We start from the raw sequence: 21,359 nt of genomic DNA, 5'->3' as shown, positions 1-21,359 counted from the left end.
TAATGTGTGTATGTATGTATGCATACATACATACACACACATATATACACACACACACACATATATATACACACACACACACATATATAGATATATATACACACATATATTAGTGAGATATATATATGTGTGTGTGTGTGTGTGTGTGCATACTTTGCACGATAATCTTTAGTGAGCAATAATCCTAGTGCACATATGCACACATATCAAAACACATCCACACTCAACCATACATATCCACATACACATACACATACACATACACACACACCCACACAGATTAATATATTCCAATCCGCCACCACCGCCGCCACCACCACCACCACTACCACCACCATCGCCCTTTTAAGCCAGATTGTCTCTATATAGTTTGTATCAACACAAGTTTTATCTGGAATCACTGAAAGATACTGCGATGACAGATTCCTCCAAGACAATCATTTGTCATCATCTTTATCTGTCAGTTGTCATAAAGCAGGATTAATCAACACACCAACTGGATAAAAACACTTTCTATTATCAATATCACAGAATTACAGAACATTCTGGAAGAATCCACACCTTTACTGATTAAAATATATACAGCTTTGATTGGGTTTTTTTGTTTATTTGTTTACTACCATTTCTTATATATTTTGAGTTTTATCATTTGTTGTTGTTGTTGAATGGTGTTAAAAATCAATGTGATGTGATATTTTCATGAAGTCAGTGTGAAATTACAGAAACAGGAAGGAGAGAGAGAGAGAGAGAGAGAGAGAGAGAGAGAGAGAGAGAGGAGAGAGAGAGAGAGAGAGAGGGAGAGAGAGAGAGAGAGAGAGAGGCAGATGTGTCTCACCATTTCATCTTTTTCTGTATATCCCAGTGACGAGTGGTGTGTGGAGATGTAACAGAAAGTGAGTGGAAGGTAAGGGTAAATGGAGAAGTTGAGTGAAAAGTGTGACAGGGAATGTGAGTGGAGGATGTAATAATAAAGATGAGTGAAAATAAGGGAAGACCCAAGTCGTTATCATCATTGTCTAATGTCTGTTTTGCCATGATAGCATGGGTTGGAGGGTTTGACAAGAGCTGAAGAGTTAGAGGACTGCAGCAAGCAGTAAAGATCTGCTCATGCATGGTTTCTATGCCTGGATGTCCTTCCTGACACCAACCACTTTACAAAATATACAAAATACTTTTTTCCTGGCACCAACACTAGTGAGGTCACCAAGTAACTCAGAAGTAAAGGCCCCTCAACTGTGTGAGGGTGTGCAATATTAAGAGAGGTAGCTCTATGCAAGGTGTTGTGGTGTTAAAGAACGAGAGAGGAACAGAAACAGGTGTAGAGGAGATGCATGACTACAACTGTTGGAAAGAGAGAGAGAAAGAGATGGTGAGGACAGAGCAGTAAGGTACAAGATGAGGAAAGGGGAAAAAGAAAACAAGGATCAGAAAGGGGTGGATAAGTTTGCAAAAGTGTGAAAAGTGCGACAGATGGTCAGAGATGGGGATAATGTTGGATGCTGATTTCAGCATTTGCTTGTAGTTGTTTAACTTCCCTAAGGTAGATAGAGGGGGAAAAAATACCTGCCCTTCTCACCACATTGACCTTATCAACATTATCAACAACGTTCTTTTCTACTCTAGGCACAAGGCCCAAAATTGCATGGGAGGGGTGGGGGTGGGGGCGGTCGATTTGATTGACCCTAGTATGCAACCGGTACTTAATTTATTGACCCTGAAAAGAGGAAAGGCAAAGATGACCTTGGCGGAATTTGAACTCAGAACATAAAGACAGACTGCTAAACATTTCGCCCGGCACACTGACGTTTCTGTCAGCTTGCCAATTTATCAACAACATTGGTGTTTCACGAACAGAAGATGCAAAGGAGATGTTGACATCTGAGTTGATAAGAATATAATGTAAAGCTGCATAGCTGTACATAGTATTATAACATGGGTGAATGCTGTAACTTATAACATGGCAGTTATTGATACTGTATATATACAAAGCTGTTATCTTACTGTGTATATATACAGTTCTGAGAGAACAACTTACTGAGAGCCACAGACCAAATTTGTGGCTGGTGCAAAGTCCCAACTAGACTTAGGGTTACATGGTGGGGGAACAGTGGAATAGACCGCATCATCAGTTTGGAACCCCTATCTTGCTCAGAATATTGACCTCCTGGAATCTGTTCAGAGACGTGCAACCAAACGCATACCCTCCATCAGACACCTACCATACTCTGAGCACCTTGTTTCCCTGGGCATGGATTCACTGAAGCTCTGGCGTCTGGCGATGGACTTGGTAAACACCCACAAAGTTATCAACCACCTCACCAACAACAACACTGAACACCTTTTTGATCTCCATGTGTCCAACACACGTGGACATGCCTACAAAGTCAGAAAACAGCACAGCTCCCATGACTTTCGGAAACATTTTTTCACGCTCAGAGTTGCTGAAGCATGGAACAAACTGCCTGCGTCAGTTGTTGACTGCCATGACACTGCATCCTTTAAGGCCCTCATGCTTTCCGAAATCCGCCGAAACTACACCTGATTGTCCCCCTTCCATACTCATACACATATGTGTATGTCATGACTCATGCACTGTTCTTTTCCTGATGCTTGTACATTACCCTATGTACTATACATACACTTTAGATGAGTTGTAGTGCACCTGAGCACTGTACACAATGTTTTATTATTATTATTATTATATAAGAACAAAGAAACACGCCTGGGATGTATTGCAGAGATCTGTACCAGGTACTGAGAAGAGAAGTTAGGTGACAGGTATATTTAGTTGGAGGAGAAGCTAAATCAAAGAAATTTTCCAATGTTATACAGTGTGAGAACCAGAGGCATGAGATGGTCCAGATTGCAGGACAGTGAGAATTGTGATGTTATAGGCAAGAGATGTATATATGAGAATGAGAGCTGAAGGTGGCACTGGTAGAGGTAGGGGGTAATTAGGAGGGTATGATGTGGGGTACATCTTGTGTTCCTGTAGGTGGGTAGATGCATGAGGGAGAATGGAGGGGAGGGGGGAAACAGTAGCAGTAAGCATGGGTGGGTTATGGGGGAAGGAGTGGGTCATGGACATGGATTTTATTTTACTGGGCAGATCTTTTCAAGCAAATTGATCCCAATAGTAATTTCTTTTCAGCTTGACACATATCCTATTGATCCCTATTGCCGAACCAGCAAGTTACAGGAGTGTAAACACACCGACGCCAGTTTTCAAGTTGTGATTGGAGGTGTGGGGGTGGATGGCAAATACAGATACAAAGACACACACACATGCACATACACACACACATGCACACACTTATATATATATATATGGTGGGCTTCTTTCAGTTTCCACCTCCCAAATCCACTTACAAGGCTTTGGTTGGTCTGAGGCTATAGTAGCAGACACTTGTTCAAGGTGTCATACAGTTGGACTGACCCAGAAGCATATGGTTGGAAAGCAAGCTTCTTACCACACAGCCATTCCTGCACCTGTATATATATATATATATATATATATATATACATATAACTGATGAGTACGGTCGAAACTGCGATAAGTATGAAATCACAGGTGATACAAGACTAAATTCATTTTTTAAATGTCTAGCTTTGGAAAAATTGCATTGGGTATGATTAGTAAAATGTTTTGGTAGAAATGACTAATGTCCCTCTTAGCGTGTGGCATGTATGTGTAATAATGCCCTCTATATATAAAATATATATACATATATATATATATATATACATATATATATATACATATATATATATGTGTGTGTTTGTATACATATATATATATATATATACATACACACACACACACATATATATATATCATCATCATCATTTATCGTCTGTTGTCTATGCTGGCATGGGTTGGACGGTTTGATAGGGCTGACATGCTGGAAGGCTGCACCAGACTCCAGTCTGATTTGGCATCGTTTTCTATGGCTGGATGCCCTTCCTAATGCCAACCACTCTGCGGGTGTAATGGTGTAATGGGTGCTTGTACATGCCATTTGTGTAACAGTGGGGTGCGTTTATATGCCACCTGCACAGGTGCCAATTTGTGTGACACTAGCATCTGATATGACTGATTTTGCTCGGCTTGATGAGCTTTCATCTTAAGCATGACACGATGCCAAAGCTCTTGGTTATTGCCTCTGTCAAGCTCAACACTTGAAAGGAACTCAGCTACTTTGCTTCTGTCAGGCCCAACACTCGAGTGGAACTCAGCTACTTTGCCTCTATGAGGCCCTACACTTGAAAAGAACCCAGCCACTGTGCCTCCGTCAGGCCTACCACTCAAGAGGAACTCAACCACTTTGCCTCTGTCAGGCCCATACTCTTTACTCTTTTACTCTTTTACTTGTTTCAGTCATTTGACTGCGGCCATGCTGGAGCACCGCCTTTAGTCGAGCAAATCAACCCCGGGACTTATTCGTTGTAAGCCCAGTACTTATTCTATCGATCTGTTTTGCCAAACTGCTAGGGACAAACACACACACACACACACACACACACACCACACACACACACACACACACATATATATATATATTTACATATACGACAGGCTTCTTTCAGTTTCCGTCTACCAAATCCACTCACAAGGCATTGGTCGGCCCAGGGTTATAGCAGAAGACACTTGCCCAAGATGCCACGCAGTGGGACTGAACCCGGAACCATGTGGTTGGTTAGCAAGCTACTTACCACACAGCCACTCCTGCGCCTATATAAATATATATTTATATTTATATATGGCTGTTGCAATACTGGTCTTCAGTTTAGCCATATACCCAGAGTAGATTAGCAATGACATGTTATGGTAGATTATATATTATACATGTTATATGAAATGTGTGAACATGGAGTAAACAGAGAATTCTAGTTTGATATCATGAGACATAGAGAAAATATGGCATTAAAGAATTCCACTGAACTTTGAGTTAGTTTTGTAACATTAAATTCTTTATAACATTAATTCTCTCTATTACAATGCAACAAACAATGATGACAACATACAGAAAGAATACATTTCAAAGTAAAGCTAAATATATATTCAACATAAAAGTTATTTTTGACAACCAGCTTTCCAATGTAGACAATAGTTTTCACATCTTCACTTACCATTTTTTGGTAACTGCTAAAAATACTGAGTTTTCACTGGATTTCATCTGGTGCATGCTTCTGCAAAGGAAATAAACAAAAGAAATTTATAATCTTCGTGTTTAAACTTCCAGAGAATTTCTTAGAAAATCGACATTTTATTTTTAAGTATCACACAGAATGAGGTATTTTGGAAATTTAGCAGAAAAATATTACAATTGTTTGTCTTAAATTTCAAGTTATCAAGTTCTTCATGATAGTGAAAAATTCTGAGGATAATGTTGCTGTTAATATTTCTTGGGAAGTGTTAGGTGTGGATCTGAGGGTTAGATATTGATGGGAGAGGGAAAATTTTTATTTTCAACACTTGGCAGATCTAGCATGAAGCCTTTGCTTTACATCTATTTTTCCATACTAGCATGGGTGTATGTGTGTGCAAGTGTGTGTATATATGTATATTATATATATATATATATTTATATATAAACATACATATACACACACACATGCACACACACACACACACACACACACACACACACACACACACACATATTGTAATAAACTATCTATAATTTTATATATATATATATATATGCCACACATTAATCATTGCTGGTGTCATATAAATGGTACCTGTACCAATGGCATGTAAAAGCACCCATTACACTCCTGGAGTGTTTGGCATCAGGAAGAGCATCCAGCTGTAGAAACCGTGCTAAATCAAACTGGAACCTGGTGCAGCTCTCTGACTCATCAGCTCCAGTCAAACTGTCTCACCTATGCCAGGATGGAGAGTGGACATTAAATGATGATGATGATGATTATGATGATGATATATACACATACATACATACATGCATACATACATACATACTTTGTTTACTTTTCCATTAAGGTAAGATCATAAAAGAAAATACTCCATCACCTTAGATATAAATATTGCTTAACACACACAGTATATAGTTATGAGCTACTCATCGTTTCATACATTGGAGACGTTTTCTAGGCAGGCTTTAATAACACACCTAATGTCTCCAAGCAATCTTTGCGCTCTGAGCACATGGCCTATACAAGTTACAAATCAGGTCAATAGAACAAGAGAAATCATGAGAAAAAATGAGAAGGTAGATGCAAAACTTGGAAAGGTGATAGAAATAGAAAACACTTGAAGTAACCCTAGATTATAACACCAGTGTGTTTATGACATCATGTGTATCATGCATGTTCAAAACACAGGACTTCACTCAGAATACCAGAAAATCACCAGACACAGATGTTTCAAGTTGATTTGGTCTCCTCAGAGATGAATAACCTGGATTTTTTGCGAAAAATGCTTGTTCTGATACAAAAATCAGTAAACAAACCATTTGCTGGTTAGTGTGAAAGCTGGTCAAACTAAAATTGAATTATTATACATGCTTGAAAGAACACTAAAATAAAATACCATTATGCAAATTATTAATTCTAGTCTGGCAAACTTTCACACAAATATCTCAGAATGTCCAGATTACTTGTCAATACACTGCCTAGTCAAGGAACTGAACCATGACTTTATGTGAGCTCAACACCGTAACAACCAGGCTGATAAATAAAAGTGAGGAAAAACTGCTGGAGATAACGATGATGATAATGGTGATGATGATGATGATAACGACAATGATGATGGTGGTGGTGGTGGTGATGGTGGTAAGGTTACAAAATAAGCTGGAACATTAATACCAACAGTCATAGTAACCTCTACTCCCAAACTTGACATCACCACTCACTTCTTATTGGAAATCCTAACTAATCCTCCTCAATAAAAAAATCTACATTTATCATTTTCCCATCTTAAAAAGACACAAAACACAATTTCAGCCACACAAAAGCAGTCCTAAAAGGTCTTTTAAACTTCTCCAAGAATATCCATGCCATTCTCTATTACTTCATTAACAACATAGAATCATCAAGAATTATAATTATTTAGCTTCTTGCATTTCACATTTTGGTGATCCATCTCTGCTCCCAAGCATCTCTTTTTATCCCTCTCTCTCCTCTCTTTCTCTCTTCATCCTCTCCTCTCACTATGTTATGTAATATTTACTTCATTTTTAAACACCCCTGGACTTCTCTCTCTCTCTCTCCCCTCTATATACTGTTATAGAATTTGAAATATTCTGCAAACCTAAATAAACTAGACCAACTTATGACTGCCACTGCCACCACCATCACCAATATACCGTTATGGTCTGTATTGATCTGTTGAACAGTAGCACATAGCATTTGGAATATTTCTTGTCATCTAACCTCTGCTAGATGTCATGGTATTTGGCCACCTCTTTCAAAAGATTTCCACCTGGTGTTTCATCACAGCATATCTTTCCTTTGCATCAAAGTACCATACAGCAGTTGTACGTCACAGTCTCTACATATTCAAGACAATAAGTCTGACTGCACTGACCGTCCACTGTCCATGTTGGCAAATATGCTTCCTCCAGTCTTAACTCTTCAAAGACCGAGTTAAATGACAAAGATAAACTTTATCGGAATATCGTTTGACATCTCATATTGGAACAAATCCTGTAAACTGACATTTTCTTAACGAGTTTTACCTGAGGCAATGTTGCTGCTGTACAGGTAAGACATTAAATAAAATACCAAAATACCAAAATGAAAAAGTTAATACAAAATAGCAGAACCAGACACCAAATAAATAAAATCTATGAAAATATGTCAATGTAAAGATAAACATGTTTGTCCAGTGCTTAGTGACAAAAAAAGTTGAGTAGTTAGAATAATAGACAATATATCATTGGTGTACACACCTGGCAGATATCACAGGTGTGTTCTGTATAGGATATATATGTATATGTGTACATATATATACATATGTGTGTGTGTGTGTACATATATAATGCATATATGTATATATATGTGTGTATGTGCATGTGTGTGTACATACATATATTTTTTCTTTTATTTCTTTCAGACATTTGACTGTGGCCATGCTGGAGCACTGCCTTTAGTCGAGCAAATCAACCCCAGGACTTATTCTTTGTGAGACTTATTCTATCAGTTTCTTTTGACAAATTTCTAATTTACAGGATCTAAACACACAAACATCGGTTGTCAAGCCATGGTGTGGGGGACAAGCACAGACACACAAACACACACACATATATATACATATCTATCTATCTATATATATATATATATATATATACACACATATATATATATATGTATATATATATATATATGATGGGCTTCTTTTAGTTTCCATCTACCAAATACACTCACAGGGACACAGACAGACAGAGAGACAAACAGACACACATTCTCAGTTTTATATATATAGAGATATATATGTTTATATATATAAGTCGAGATATATCACACCCACATTTGAATGGCTGAATTGTTGTTTTAGCATTCAGTCAAAGTGCTGTAGCAGCTGTGTTAGGCAGCTCCGCCCAGGACGGAAACCATGTTGCGTGTCTGTAAGCAAGTCATTTTCCTCTAGGAATGTGGTCGGTCTTTTCTAACAATGAGTTCCATGATCTTGTTGACATGTGAGGTCAGAGAGATAAGTCTGTTGTTTATAGTGTCTGCTCTGCTTCCTCCCTTGTGGTCAGGGCAGATTATTCCTTCTTTTAACTTTTGAAGAAGTATATGTATATATAAACAGAGTGTGGTGAACACATTGTCATCAAAATTACGCAAAAATGAAAATAATACTGACATCTCATTTTAACAGATATATTTAGCAAAATTACATTAAAATATCTTGAAATACTAAAGAGTAAATTTATTCCATAAAATCGCCATTAGCTTCAACCACAGGCTACAGACAACTTTGCAATCTCCTGCAACTCTTCTGGATGGTCTCCATGTTTAAGTTGGTAAATGCTACCATAATCCTTGCCTTCAGTTTATCTTTGGTGTTACAAGGAGTTTTGTTGGTCTCTCATTCAACTGCACCCCACATATGATAATCAAGGGGGTTGCAGTCTGGGGAGTTAGGTGTGATGTGGTCGCAGAAATTATCTGACAACCATGACTGGGTTCTCCTGCTTGTGTGGAATGAGGCAGAGTCCTGTTGCCAGACATAGGGTGTTCCAGCAGCCACCCTCTTGACCCAGGGCAGCACTACCTCTTCCAGGCACTTGATGGAGCTCTCTATGTGGAGTGTGAGGCGGTGTGGGAAAATGAATGGAGGCATAATGTTGTCATCACTAGTGATCACTCTGAACACCATAATGCTGATTGGATGTTTGATTTTTAGCACTCTTGGTACATATTTTGGTGACACAGCAAGCCAATGGTTGTTCTATGTGTTCACCATCTGTTCATATTGGATCTTCCAGTGCAAATGCCAAGCAGTACAGCATGTCATTTCCAAATTTCTGACAGAGTAAATTGCATCATGGTACTGTTTTATACATGGATGGTGCCCAACTGACCCTACTATACTCAGTGCATATGTGAAATTAAAAATAATTAAAGGAGACACTTTAACCATTGCACACTGTATATATATATATATATATATATATAGAGAGAGAGAGAGAGAGAGAGAGGGTATAGATAGATAGATAGATAGATAGATATGTATACATGCAGATATCTATACATACATGCATATATATTTATATCCAAGAAAGATAGCTTTCATCAAATATGAAATTGGTAACATAAAACCATTTTTTGATTATTTGTGGATCTGTGTGTATATATGTATGATTGTGTTTAGTTGCAGTACAAAGAAAGTATTTGATAAGTTACATGCTCCAGCTTGTAATAATGATTAGCACCACATGTTTATCATATTGTTACATGTTAGGGCATGTTGTAGCTGATTTCACACTTTCTACTTTATATATTTTCACTTTAGGATAAGGGGATAAGGGGGAGAAATTGTTTTATGAAGATTTCTAGAAAAAGAGTTATTTCTTTAGAAAAAAAATGTATCGGTCGAAGAAAACATTTTCATTTCACTATGTTTATGTTTGTTTACTTCGTCTAGTTTTTTGTGTTCTATGATTGGATATATATACATATATATATAAACAATTATTCGGTAGCCAAGATAAAACTCCGAGTTTCGGATGCCAAGGTGGAAATCCATGCCACCATCTCTTCAGTTATAATTGTCACATATTACATTTATAGATAAATTCCTCAATTTACATAATATCAAGGTCTCTTTCTTTCTTTTGTTATCTTACCGTTTTTATCAATATATATATATATATATATATATATATATATATATATATATATATATATATGTGTGTATATGTATATATATATATATATATATATATATATATATATATATATATATATATGTATATATATATATATATATATAATATATATATTATATATATATATATGTATATATATATATATATAATATATAATATATATATATATTTATATTTATATTTATTTATATATATATATATACATATTTATTTATTTATTTATATATATATATATACATACATAATCTTCAGAGTTTTCTTCCATTGGCCTTTGTAGTGTTGCAGGATGTGTCTATGAGGGCATCTCTCATTGCTTAATTCCCCAAATAGGATTATCTTTGGGACCCTGTTTTCCCCATGTGAGCCACATGGTCTGCCCATCTGAGGTGGTCCTTGATGATTGTAGCTTCCATGTTAATTTGTCCTGCTCTCTTTTGTAAATCAATGTTGGTAACAGAGTCTTCCCATTCAACATTCAAGAGAGACTGAAGTTTCTTTTGATGGAATTGTTCAAGTTTCTTCTGGTCATGGCAGCACAGGGTCTACATCTCACATCCATACAACAGGGAGACACAACTACACCATTGTACACCATCATTTTGCGTTTGGGTTTGTTTTTTGTGCATGTGTATGTGTGTGTTTGTGGTGTGTGTGTGTGTGTGTGTGTGTGTGTGTGTGTGTGTGTGTGTGTGTGTGTGTGTGTGTGTGTGTGCAACTAAGAAGCTTGCTTTGCAACAAAGTAGTTTCAGGTTCAGTCCCACTGCACAGCACCTTTCGCAAATAAATGTCTTCCACAATTATCCTGGGTTAACCAGTGTCTTGTGAGTGAATTCGGTAGATGGCAACTGCATGGAAGCTTATTATCACAAGCCAGTGAAAGAGTGCATGCAGTTTCCATTATTATGGCAAGCCAGTGAAAGAATCTCTTACATGGTAGAACTAGCAGACCAATCTTCTTCAAATCTCAACCTTTGATAATACAGTGCCATAAAACATTTTATCTAATTCAAAGAAGGATGAAAGGATGGGTACAGATGAAATACATTTGACTACAGATCTGTTGGATTGAAGCTGACTGGAGGGGGAAAAAGCTTTATTGTGATTAAATCTGCTGTGAATAAATTGAAAACTGAGAAATATATGGTGTCCTGATATTTTCTGTTGGTACATCACAGAACACATTGTGCTGGCATATCTCATACAAGAGCACAGACATATGGGATCTAGATGGTCTACTGGACCTATTAAATAGTAAGTTTACTAACTGCAGTATCAAATTCCACCAAGATAGTAATTTGGCTGTATTCCATCATAGTGGCAGTCACAGACTTGAGATACCTCCACAAAGAACCTTGTAGTCAGTCAATAATTTAGCATTTTAAATTACTGTAGCCGCCAAATTCTCTTACTCAGACTTCACAGACTTTTCAGTTTAGAATCAAATACTTAGAACTCTTTCCATAAACAGATTGAGAAAGTAAGATATAAAACAAAACACTCCGAACATCCTGCTTTTGTCTTTAGAAAGCTAATCAATAACATTAGTAGAAAGAAAGCAGTGCACTACTACCTAATGGTTGTGATGAAAGTATTTCTTTCATTCTTATTACACAACCTTCATGATCCAGGAACAGACCCAGACACGTTTCTTGGTTTGTTGTTCTTTTTTTATTTTTCATTTTTGTTTTTATCATTAACTTTAAGATTAATGAAGTTAAGAAGTTTTAAATCGTTCTCGATATGAATTTTCCAGAAACTTGTATATACAGGAAGATTTATATCATAAGTTGTATCAAAACCAGCTACAGTTGTTTCTCTAACATAAAGTGCTATTCTCCACAAATCAATCAACCATCCTATTTTAAGGCTGTTCATAAAGGAGGACTGAAACGTACCTCTAAGATCAGGTCATGTAAAGGAATTGCAATGTTCTTAGACTAGATCATGGAAGTATTGATGTATAAAGTCAAAGTTACTGCCATGATTTTATACCCACCACCTAAGAAACAGTGCATAGGTATGGTTGAGAGTAAGTTCAAGCAAAGGTTTCATAACCATGACACTTCCTTTAGATGTGTTGACAGACTTCCACACAACAGCCCAGTTATATTTGGAGTCTGAGAGAGTCTAAAACAGATTACATAATAAAGTGGCAAATTCCCATAAGAACAAAATATACATCAACAAAGCAAAGAAATATCAGTTTTTGCACAGCAGACAAGTCAAAAGCTCTGGCAACTGCATACATTGCTTTAATCAATATTCCTATACTGACAAATACCGGTTGTTAAAAAATTCTGCCTAACCCTGCATAATAATCAGCTAGGATAACATCTATGTAAGGGCACCCTCAACATCTTATATAAATAGACATGTTTCACATCTTCATTTAAGTTAGGTGTTGGTCAGGATCATTCAGTACTTCCAAATTAGAGTTACACAGATAAACATAAACCACAACAAATTCCCTTGCGTTTATTTTTCACCCAAACCCAGTTTGAACAAGACATTTCATATATAAAATTATTTCACTTCACATCCACAGAACATGCCATCTATGTCAAATATGTTTTAAAATCCATTCTTGAATTGTTCTGAATATTCTCAAATATAATTTTACCCCAAAATGCATATTGACCAAAGGGGGCATTACTCAACTGACAATAAAAGAATTATGTCCCTTTTGCTATCTCTTGCTTTCTTATAAAGCATACTCTTCTTAGTTCTTGTTATTTGTGGCTTTATTGAAAATTAGCCATGTTTTCGTTGTGCCTGATGAAGTATTGTGTTCTAAATAAGGTGCAGATGGAGCTTTCAACATGAAACTTAAGCAGCATGTTTGTATGCATTAAGTATTGTATAAAGATCACATCTAACTCATTAAATTCGAAATGTGGAGTAGATAAAAGAGCCGACAACTGATAAAGGGTCAGTCTTTATGTTATTTGTCTTTTCTGTCATTTGTTTCTTTTGTTGTTCACAATAAAAGTTTGTATTCCATTATTTCGTATGTACCCATATATGCGTATGTATATACACATATATGTAAGTATGTACATATATGTTTGTATATATGTATATATATATATATATATATATACATATATATATATTATGTATATTTTTATATGATTCAATGCCACGCATCCTTTTCCATGTAAGTTTATCTTATATATACATACATACATACATATATATATATATCATCATCATCAAGGTTTAACGTCAATTTTCATTGCTGGCATGGGTTGGATGGTTTGACTGGGGTCTGGGAAGTCAGGTGGCTGCACCAGGCCCCAATCTGATCTGGGCAGTGTTTCTACAGCTGGATGCCCTTCTTAACGCTAACCACTCTGAGAGTATTGTGGGTGCTTTTTACATGCCACCGGCACAGGGGCCAGAAGAGCCACCATCGACCATGATTGGATGGTGCTTTTTATGTGACACCAGCACAGAAGCTAGTCAAAGTGACACTAGTATCACCCACGTTCAGATGCTGCACTCTTTCACTGGCTTGTGATAATAAGCTTCCATGCAGTTGCCATCTACCGAATTCACTCACAAGACACTGGTTAACCCAGGATAATTGTAGAAGACATTTATTTGTGAAAGGTGCTGTGCAGTGGGACTGAACCTGAAACTACTTTGTTGCAAAGCGAGCTTCTTAGTCATGTACACACACACACACCACACACACAAACACACACATACACAAAGATACACACACAAACACACACATACACAAACAGACGCACAAACATACACACACACACAAATACACACACAAACACACACACACCAACACACATAAACACAAACACACGCACACACACATAAACACAGACACACGCGCACGTGCACACACACACACACACATGTGCTCAATAGTTGTGTGTAAATTTTCATGTCATTCTTGTTGAATCAATGTGAAAACAAAACCTTTGCTTGCATTCGATGCTTTTTGAAGTTGGAACAAACCAACAGCAAGAATTAAACGACAAAGAATGAAAGAAAAACACCACGCAAACAAAGCAAAACCATTCCACAGAGAGAAGAAAGTAAAACGAAATAGAGAAAGTAAAACCAGTTAAAGATGATGCTGGAAAGAGTATCATCTTTCTAAAGTGATGCTGGCAGAAACTAATACCTGCTTTTTACAGTCTTTTATTAGATGTGTTAAAATTCATTAGTTAGATGTTGTCTACAAGAGAATTCTTTCTTTCACCAATTTCAGAATTAGTATTATATTGACATTATTCTTCACTTATAATAACATTTTAATTAACATTGTCTTAGCTGCTATTTTATATATTTTTTTTATATATTTATTGTGTGTATGTTGTTTTGTGATTAATTAATTTTTTATATTACTTGACTTCTCTTTATAATATATATATATATTTATTTCTATGTATGTATGTATGTATGTATTTATTTCTATGTATGTATGTATGTATGTATGTATGTATGTATGTATGTATGTATACCTATATATATGTATACCTATATATATGTATACCTATATATATGTAATGCATGCTTTCATATACATATATACACACACACATAATGTATGTGTTGATGATGTGTGTGCACATATATGTATGTATGTGTGTGTGTGTGTGTATGCACGCGTGTGAGAGTGTGTTTAGAGATAGATATAGACATAGATATAGATAGCTGAAAAGATAGGCATACATGTATGTGTATGTTTGTGTGTACATGTGCAAAATTACCACATTTAAAACACAGACATGTGTGTTGTGTGTATACACACACACACACACACACACATATATGAACACATACACACACATATACACATTGTTTGAAATGAACAAAAGAATAATTGACTCAGTAAGTAGTTGGTGTGTGATGTCATTATATTTATTCCGTTCTGCCATTTGCCATCATCTGAGTTTCATGTTTACACCTGTCTACAAGTGAGTAATTGCAAAACTTAAGTAATGGTATACATCTTAGCTATTCACATACCTTTAAATACAGATGCATTCATACACACACAAACACACACACACACATGCATATATATATATATGTATATATATATATATAATATATATATATATATATATATATTATATATATATATATATATATATATATATATTATATATATATATATATATATCTTTATAAACATATACATATATATGTATACATACACATATATAATAATAATAATAATAATAATAATGATATTATATTTCGGAATGGTCATTTTGCCAGTTTAGCCAATAAAAACACACGCACTTTATATTTGGTGTTATTTTGCTTCAGTGTTATTTATTTTTTACATTAATCTTAATCTTATTTCGGCCAGAGTTCTTTCATCACACTCCTGTGACCGCATCAGTGGTCCTTTGTTTTCTTCACTAATAATAATAATAATAATAATAATAATAATAATGATAATAATAATAATAATGACCCTTGGATGGAATTTATAAATATTTTAATGCATCACTATGCACGTTTCTACTAATCATATATTTCTTAAGACCATAGTCTGTATCTATAAATGAACTTATAGGATATATATATCATCATCATTTAACATCCATTGTCCATACTGGCATGGGTTGGATAGTTTGACCAGGACTGGTAAACTAGATGGCTGCACCAGACTCCAGTCTGCTTTGGCATGGTTTTCTATGGCCCGATGCCCTTCCTAATGCCAACCCCTCCAAGAGTGTAGTGGGTGTTTTTACATGCCACCAGCACAGGTGCCATTTGCATAACACCAGTATCTGCTATGACTGCAATTTTACTCAGCTTGATGGGTCTTCTTCTCAAGTATAACATGATGTCAAAGGTCTCAGTCATTTCCTCTGTGAGGCCCAACACTCGAAAGGAACTCACCCACTTTGCTTCCGTGAGGCCCAACACTGGAATGGAACTCAGCCACTTTACCTCCATGAGGCCCAAAACTTGAAAGCCACTTTGCTTCCATGAGGCCCAATGCTCAAAAGGAACTCAGCCACTTTGCCTCCATGAAGCCCAACACTCAAAAGGAACTCAGCCACTTTGCCGCTGTATATGTTCATTTTATATATTACTTATAATCTTAATCTCTGCTTTTCCCTGCTAATATGAGTAATAAGGAATTTTATTAAGGTGGTGTTTTCTATAGCTGGATGCTCCTCTTGTTGCCAAACCTTACCAATTCCCAAGTAAGGCAATATTTTCCTATGACCAGACATGTTTTCACAGCAAACATGAATAAAGGACTCAGTTTGCATGGTGGCATTGGTCATTAACAGCATCATGTGGTGTCAAAGCAAGAACACACACACATGGATACACACACCTTCACACACATACACACTTACACACACACACACACACACACACACACATTCAGAATATACATACGATGAACATCTTTCTGTTTCTGTTTACCAAATCCACTCACTGGGATTTGGTCTTGCCCAAGGTTACCATGCAATGGAACTGAACACAGAACCATGTGATTGGGAAGCAAAGTTTTTATGATAGCAGACATGCCTGCACACATACACATACATGTACACCCCCCCCCCACACACAGACACACACACATGCACACATGTGTATATACGATGGGCTTCTTTCAGATTCTGTCTACCAAATCCACTCGCAAGTCTTTGGTGAGTCTGGGGCTGTAGTAGAAGACACTTGTCTAAATTGCCAAAGCAGAGGGATTGATCCTGGAACCATGTGGCTAGGATGCAAATTTCTTACCACACAACCATGCCTTCACCTATTTACACACACACACACTCACACACACATGCACATGCACACACACACACATGCACACACACACAGATACACACATTTGCATGTGTATGTACCTGCATTGAAGTATAGTGTGTGTCTGTGTGTGTGCATAAATATATGTATCTAGAATACATTAGGTTTCATGTAAGTGCTCCTGGTGACCTGTAATTCAGTAGAACCTGTTGCATGTAACTAAACTGGCAACCCTTCCAAGCTCACTTGGAGGAAGACAACTTTAGCTGCCCTATCAAAGATCAAATAAACTCAGAGGAATCAATAAATATCTAGTAGTGTGTGTGTGTGTGTGTGGTTAATGGCATGTTTACAATCATTTAAACAAGGCACAGAAGAAAATAAACGAACTTGATCTAAAAAAAAATGTTGAAGTTGGTGGAACGAGGCCAGTGAAGGCATCTGGTTCAGGCAGCAACATACCATCAGGCTGGTCTCGAATCTATGATATAAGGCAAACATCTGGCATGATACTATTTGTAAATCTCATGAGAGATATTCAGCAACAGTACTTTGGAGTAAAGATTATTTGCCAACATAACATGGCAGTCCTGGTTTAGGACAAATGTTGCTGTAATTTAGCCAAACAGTTATTCTGTGCTGATGAAGGGAAATAACCTGGAAATTGCGATACACAGATATCATTTTGAGCTGAGTGGAGCTGCTAGATTTCCTTGTTCAGAAATATAAGGATACAGATTGTGTCATATAGCCAGCTGGAAACGATGTCACCTGGGGCTAAATTACAGCAATATTCATCCTAAACCATGACTGCCATGTTATGTTGGCAAATAATCTTTACTCCATCTGGTATGATGTCAATGCTAGGCTACATGCCATATTAGACAGTACTGAGATATTTGGAGACCCTTCAACCATTTTGGCTACTTCTTGCATTCTTTACAAGTTCAGTTGTCTTGATTTTATCATGACACTAGGCATATTGTGTAAGAATGAGAAAATGTGATTATAGGAGCATACAGCGCTTTCTCATGGTAAAAAATAAAAAAAAACCTTGCAGTAGCCTAGCATTTCCTTAGTATTCTCTCTTTAATTTCTTCCTATAAATGAGCAATTGCTTGCTTTTGGAGGGTGCTAAGTTTTGATGGGTGGCTATCATCTTCATCATTGATTTAATGTCCACTATTCCATTCTTGCACGAGTCAGATGGGGCAGGTTTTCTATGGCTGGATGACCTTTCTATTGCCAATCCTGACTTGTTTCCAAATTAGGTAATATTTTCCTGTGGTGGAGCATGTTTTAATGGAAGATTGGAGACAAATATCACAGTTTGTATGGCAGAGACACATAGCTACAACTATCACACAATGTCAGAATAAGGAAACACAAGCACACACATGCACACACACACACACAAACACATACACACACACAAAGTGCAAAAATACCTCAAACCAACCAAGCCACCAATCTAACCATGCCAACTACCGGCTAAATGCTCTCATTCCTAAAATTTCAACTTTGTGGTATCGGATACAGCAATAGTGATGAGAGAATGAGAGACAAGTGGGTCAGGAGTGCTAGAGTAGAGGAGTTACATAACTATGAAGGCTCTAGTTGTCTGCTGCTCATATTTAAGTTGTGTGTGGCGTGATGGTGTTTTCTTGATACCAGTAATACTTGAGGTTTCAGTGCTGAAAGTGACAAGAGTGTCATGGTCCCAATGGAGGATGTTTTCAAGGTCCTCATTCATAGAGGTTTGGCCCAAGTTGGTCTACGATGCTTGTGGATGATGCTTTGTTGGGGATTAGGGAGGAATGAAGGGCTTAATCATCTGTGTAAGAGGAGGTCTTGTCAAGCCTGATAGCATGAAAGTGGCTGATGTAAGAAAGCAGAGATTGGAAGACAAAAGTGAATCCTAGAGTACAGCAGAACTGACTGAGAATGGAATGGAATGACTTCCAACAACATATTCTGTGTGATGTTGCAACCTGGGAGGAAGCTACTGACCCAAGAAATAGCAGATATGTGAAACCCATCGACAGCAAGTTTTGATATGAGATTCAAAAGGCCAGGCATGGTGAAAGACTTAATTGGTGTTTTTGTTCAACAAATCAACAGCATGACTTTCACTAAATTTCTCCCAAGTGACAGTCCACTGGTGGGGGACATAAGAAAGTAGGTCTTCAGTTGATGTAGCTCTATGGAAGCTGTAATCAGTGGTAGACTGGCCAGGTTGCCTGCTTGTCCGATGGCAAGTGGGCCCCTGTGACATTAGAATCCATTTATGGGGGCCCATGTTAGTATCTCAGGGGTCCATCCCCTCAAGTTTGAGAATTTTTTTATTCACTCCTGGAAGAATGCTTTAATTATTTCAGCCTGGTTGTGTTTGTAGAATACTTTTAACAAAAAAAAAAAAATTGATAGCATTGTAGTTGTGGGTGGGCCCCCTTAGTCTCCTGGCAACCAATATTTTTAGATCCAGTCCACCACTAGCTGTAATCATAAAAGGAAGAGAGAGAGAGAAAGAGATTCAAAGGTATTGGAAGATGCTATTGTTAATGGTTGCCTCCATTAACTTTGCACATGTTTTTTCACAGATTTAAGCAAATGATGCTGCTTGTATGAATGTCATTTGAGTAGAAATCTTCCACAAGGAGGCACAACCAGGTACACACTTTCTCACACATAATATGTTTCCTAAGTTGTAAATGATTGTTAATATATTTTCTTATATATAAATATGCTGTATGAGAATGGTGTATTTCACACAATAGTTTAAATGTTATACACGTATATAATTTGAATGCATATACATCATTTAGATGTTGTATGTGTGAATAGATTAAATATTATGCACACATATGTAATACATATGTATATTGAGATAAATAGCTTGACAGATAGATAGATAGATAGATAGTTAGATAGATAGATAGATAGATAGATAGATAGATAGAGAGAGAGAGAGAGAGTTAAAGAGAAATACAGAGAGAATTAACTTAAGAGGTGCAAGATAAGTGCACATATGAGGCTTGGTGGTAAGCAATGAGTAAAAGAGCTAATATACACGCACATACACAAACACATGAACACATATACACACACGGATAAAAGACAGAAAGGAGAAGAGAGGGAGTAAATGACTGAGTAGTTATGGGCGGAGTTTTACAAATGAAAAATTTGTTTAATTTTATTTTAAGATATGTTTCTTTTGGAAATTAATATTCATTCCACCATTTTGCATAAGAACCAAGAAATTTGATAAAAATTAAATTATAACTATTGTATGTCTGCCATATTTCCTGATGTTATTTGTGGTGGCAAAAGTATTTCTTCCAAAGTTATCCATTACATGACCAGTAACACTCTTGTATTAAGGCAGCAAACTGGCAGAAACATTAGCTCGCAGGGTAAAATGCTTAGCAGTATTTTGTCAGTTTACATTCTGAGTTCAAATTCTTCCAAGGTCAACTTTGCCTTTCATCCTTTCGGGGTCAATAAATTAAGTACCAGTTGTATACTGGGGTCGATCTAATTGACTGGCCCCCTCCCCCAAAATTTTGGGCCTTGTGCCTAGAATAGAGAAGAATTTTAAGGCGGCGAGCTGGTAGAATTGTTAGCATGCTGAGCAAAATGCTTAGCAGTATTTTGTCAGTCTTTACATTCTGAGTTCAAATTCCTCCAAGGTCAACTTTCATCATTTTGGGGTTGATAAATTAAGTACCAGTTGTATACGGGGGTCAATCTAATTGACTGGTCCCCTCCCCCAAAATTTCGGGCCTTGTGCCTAGAGTAGAAAAGTAACACTGTTGTATTGCATATATTTTACATATTTAAATAGTATATATGCTACATGTGTATAGAGTGGTATATTTTATATATGTATCCAGTTTAGGGGTTATGTATGCAGACCCTTCTCTCACACTTTAATCTCCCAATACTTGGCATGTAGCCATCTCTTAGCACTCTCAAATACTGCCCCCCCCCCAACACCACCTGAGTTTTCCTTTTACCTTTTCCTCTTCTTTTCCTGTCTTGCAAGTTACTTGGCATACTCACATGTACCAGTGGATTGAAAACAGCACCCAGTACACATTATGCAGTGGTTGGCATTAGGAAGGGCATCCAGCCATAAAAATCATACTTAAGCAGACATTGGAGCTCACCACAGCCCTACAGCTAGCCGGAGCCTGTCAAAGCATCTAACCCATGACAGCATGTAAAATGGATGTTAAATGA

The 21,359-nt window shown here is 36.8% G+C and overlaps 1 protein-coding gene across 3 annotated transcripts in view; it reads right to left on the bottom strand.

The window, feature by feature from the left end:
• LOC115215564 (high affinity cAMP-specific and IBMX-insensitive 3',5'-cyclic phosphodiesterase 8B-like) overlaps window positions 1–21,359 on the bottom strand; it is a 529,283-nt gene that overhangs the window by 123,364 nt on the left and 384,560 nt on the right. For all 3 annotated transcript variants that reach the window (XM_036505860.1, XM_029784763.2, XM_029784764.2), the window contains one exon: window positions 5,131–5,190. In XM_036505860.1, coding sequence (XP_036361753.1) covers window positions 5,131–5,190 — 60 coding nt within the window. The remainder of the gene's footprint in view (window positions 1–5,130; window positions 5,191–21,359) is intronic.

Source organism: Octopus sinensis, linkage group LG9 (assembly GCF_006345805.1).
Source record: "Octopus sinensis linkage group LG9, ASM634580v1, whole genome shotgun sequence".
NCBI classification, from domain to species: Eukaryota; Metazoa; Mollusca; class Cephalopoda; order Octopoda; family Octopodidae; genus Octopus; species Octopus sinensis.
This window is presented reverse-complemented; position numbering and strand designations above follow the sequence as displayed.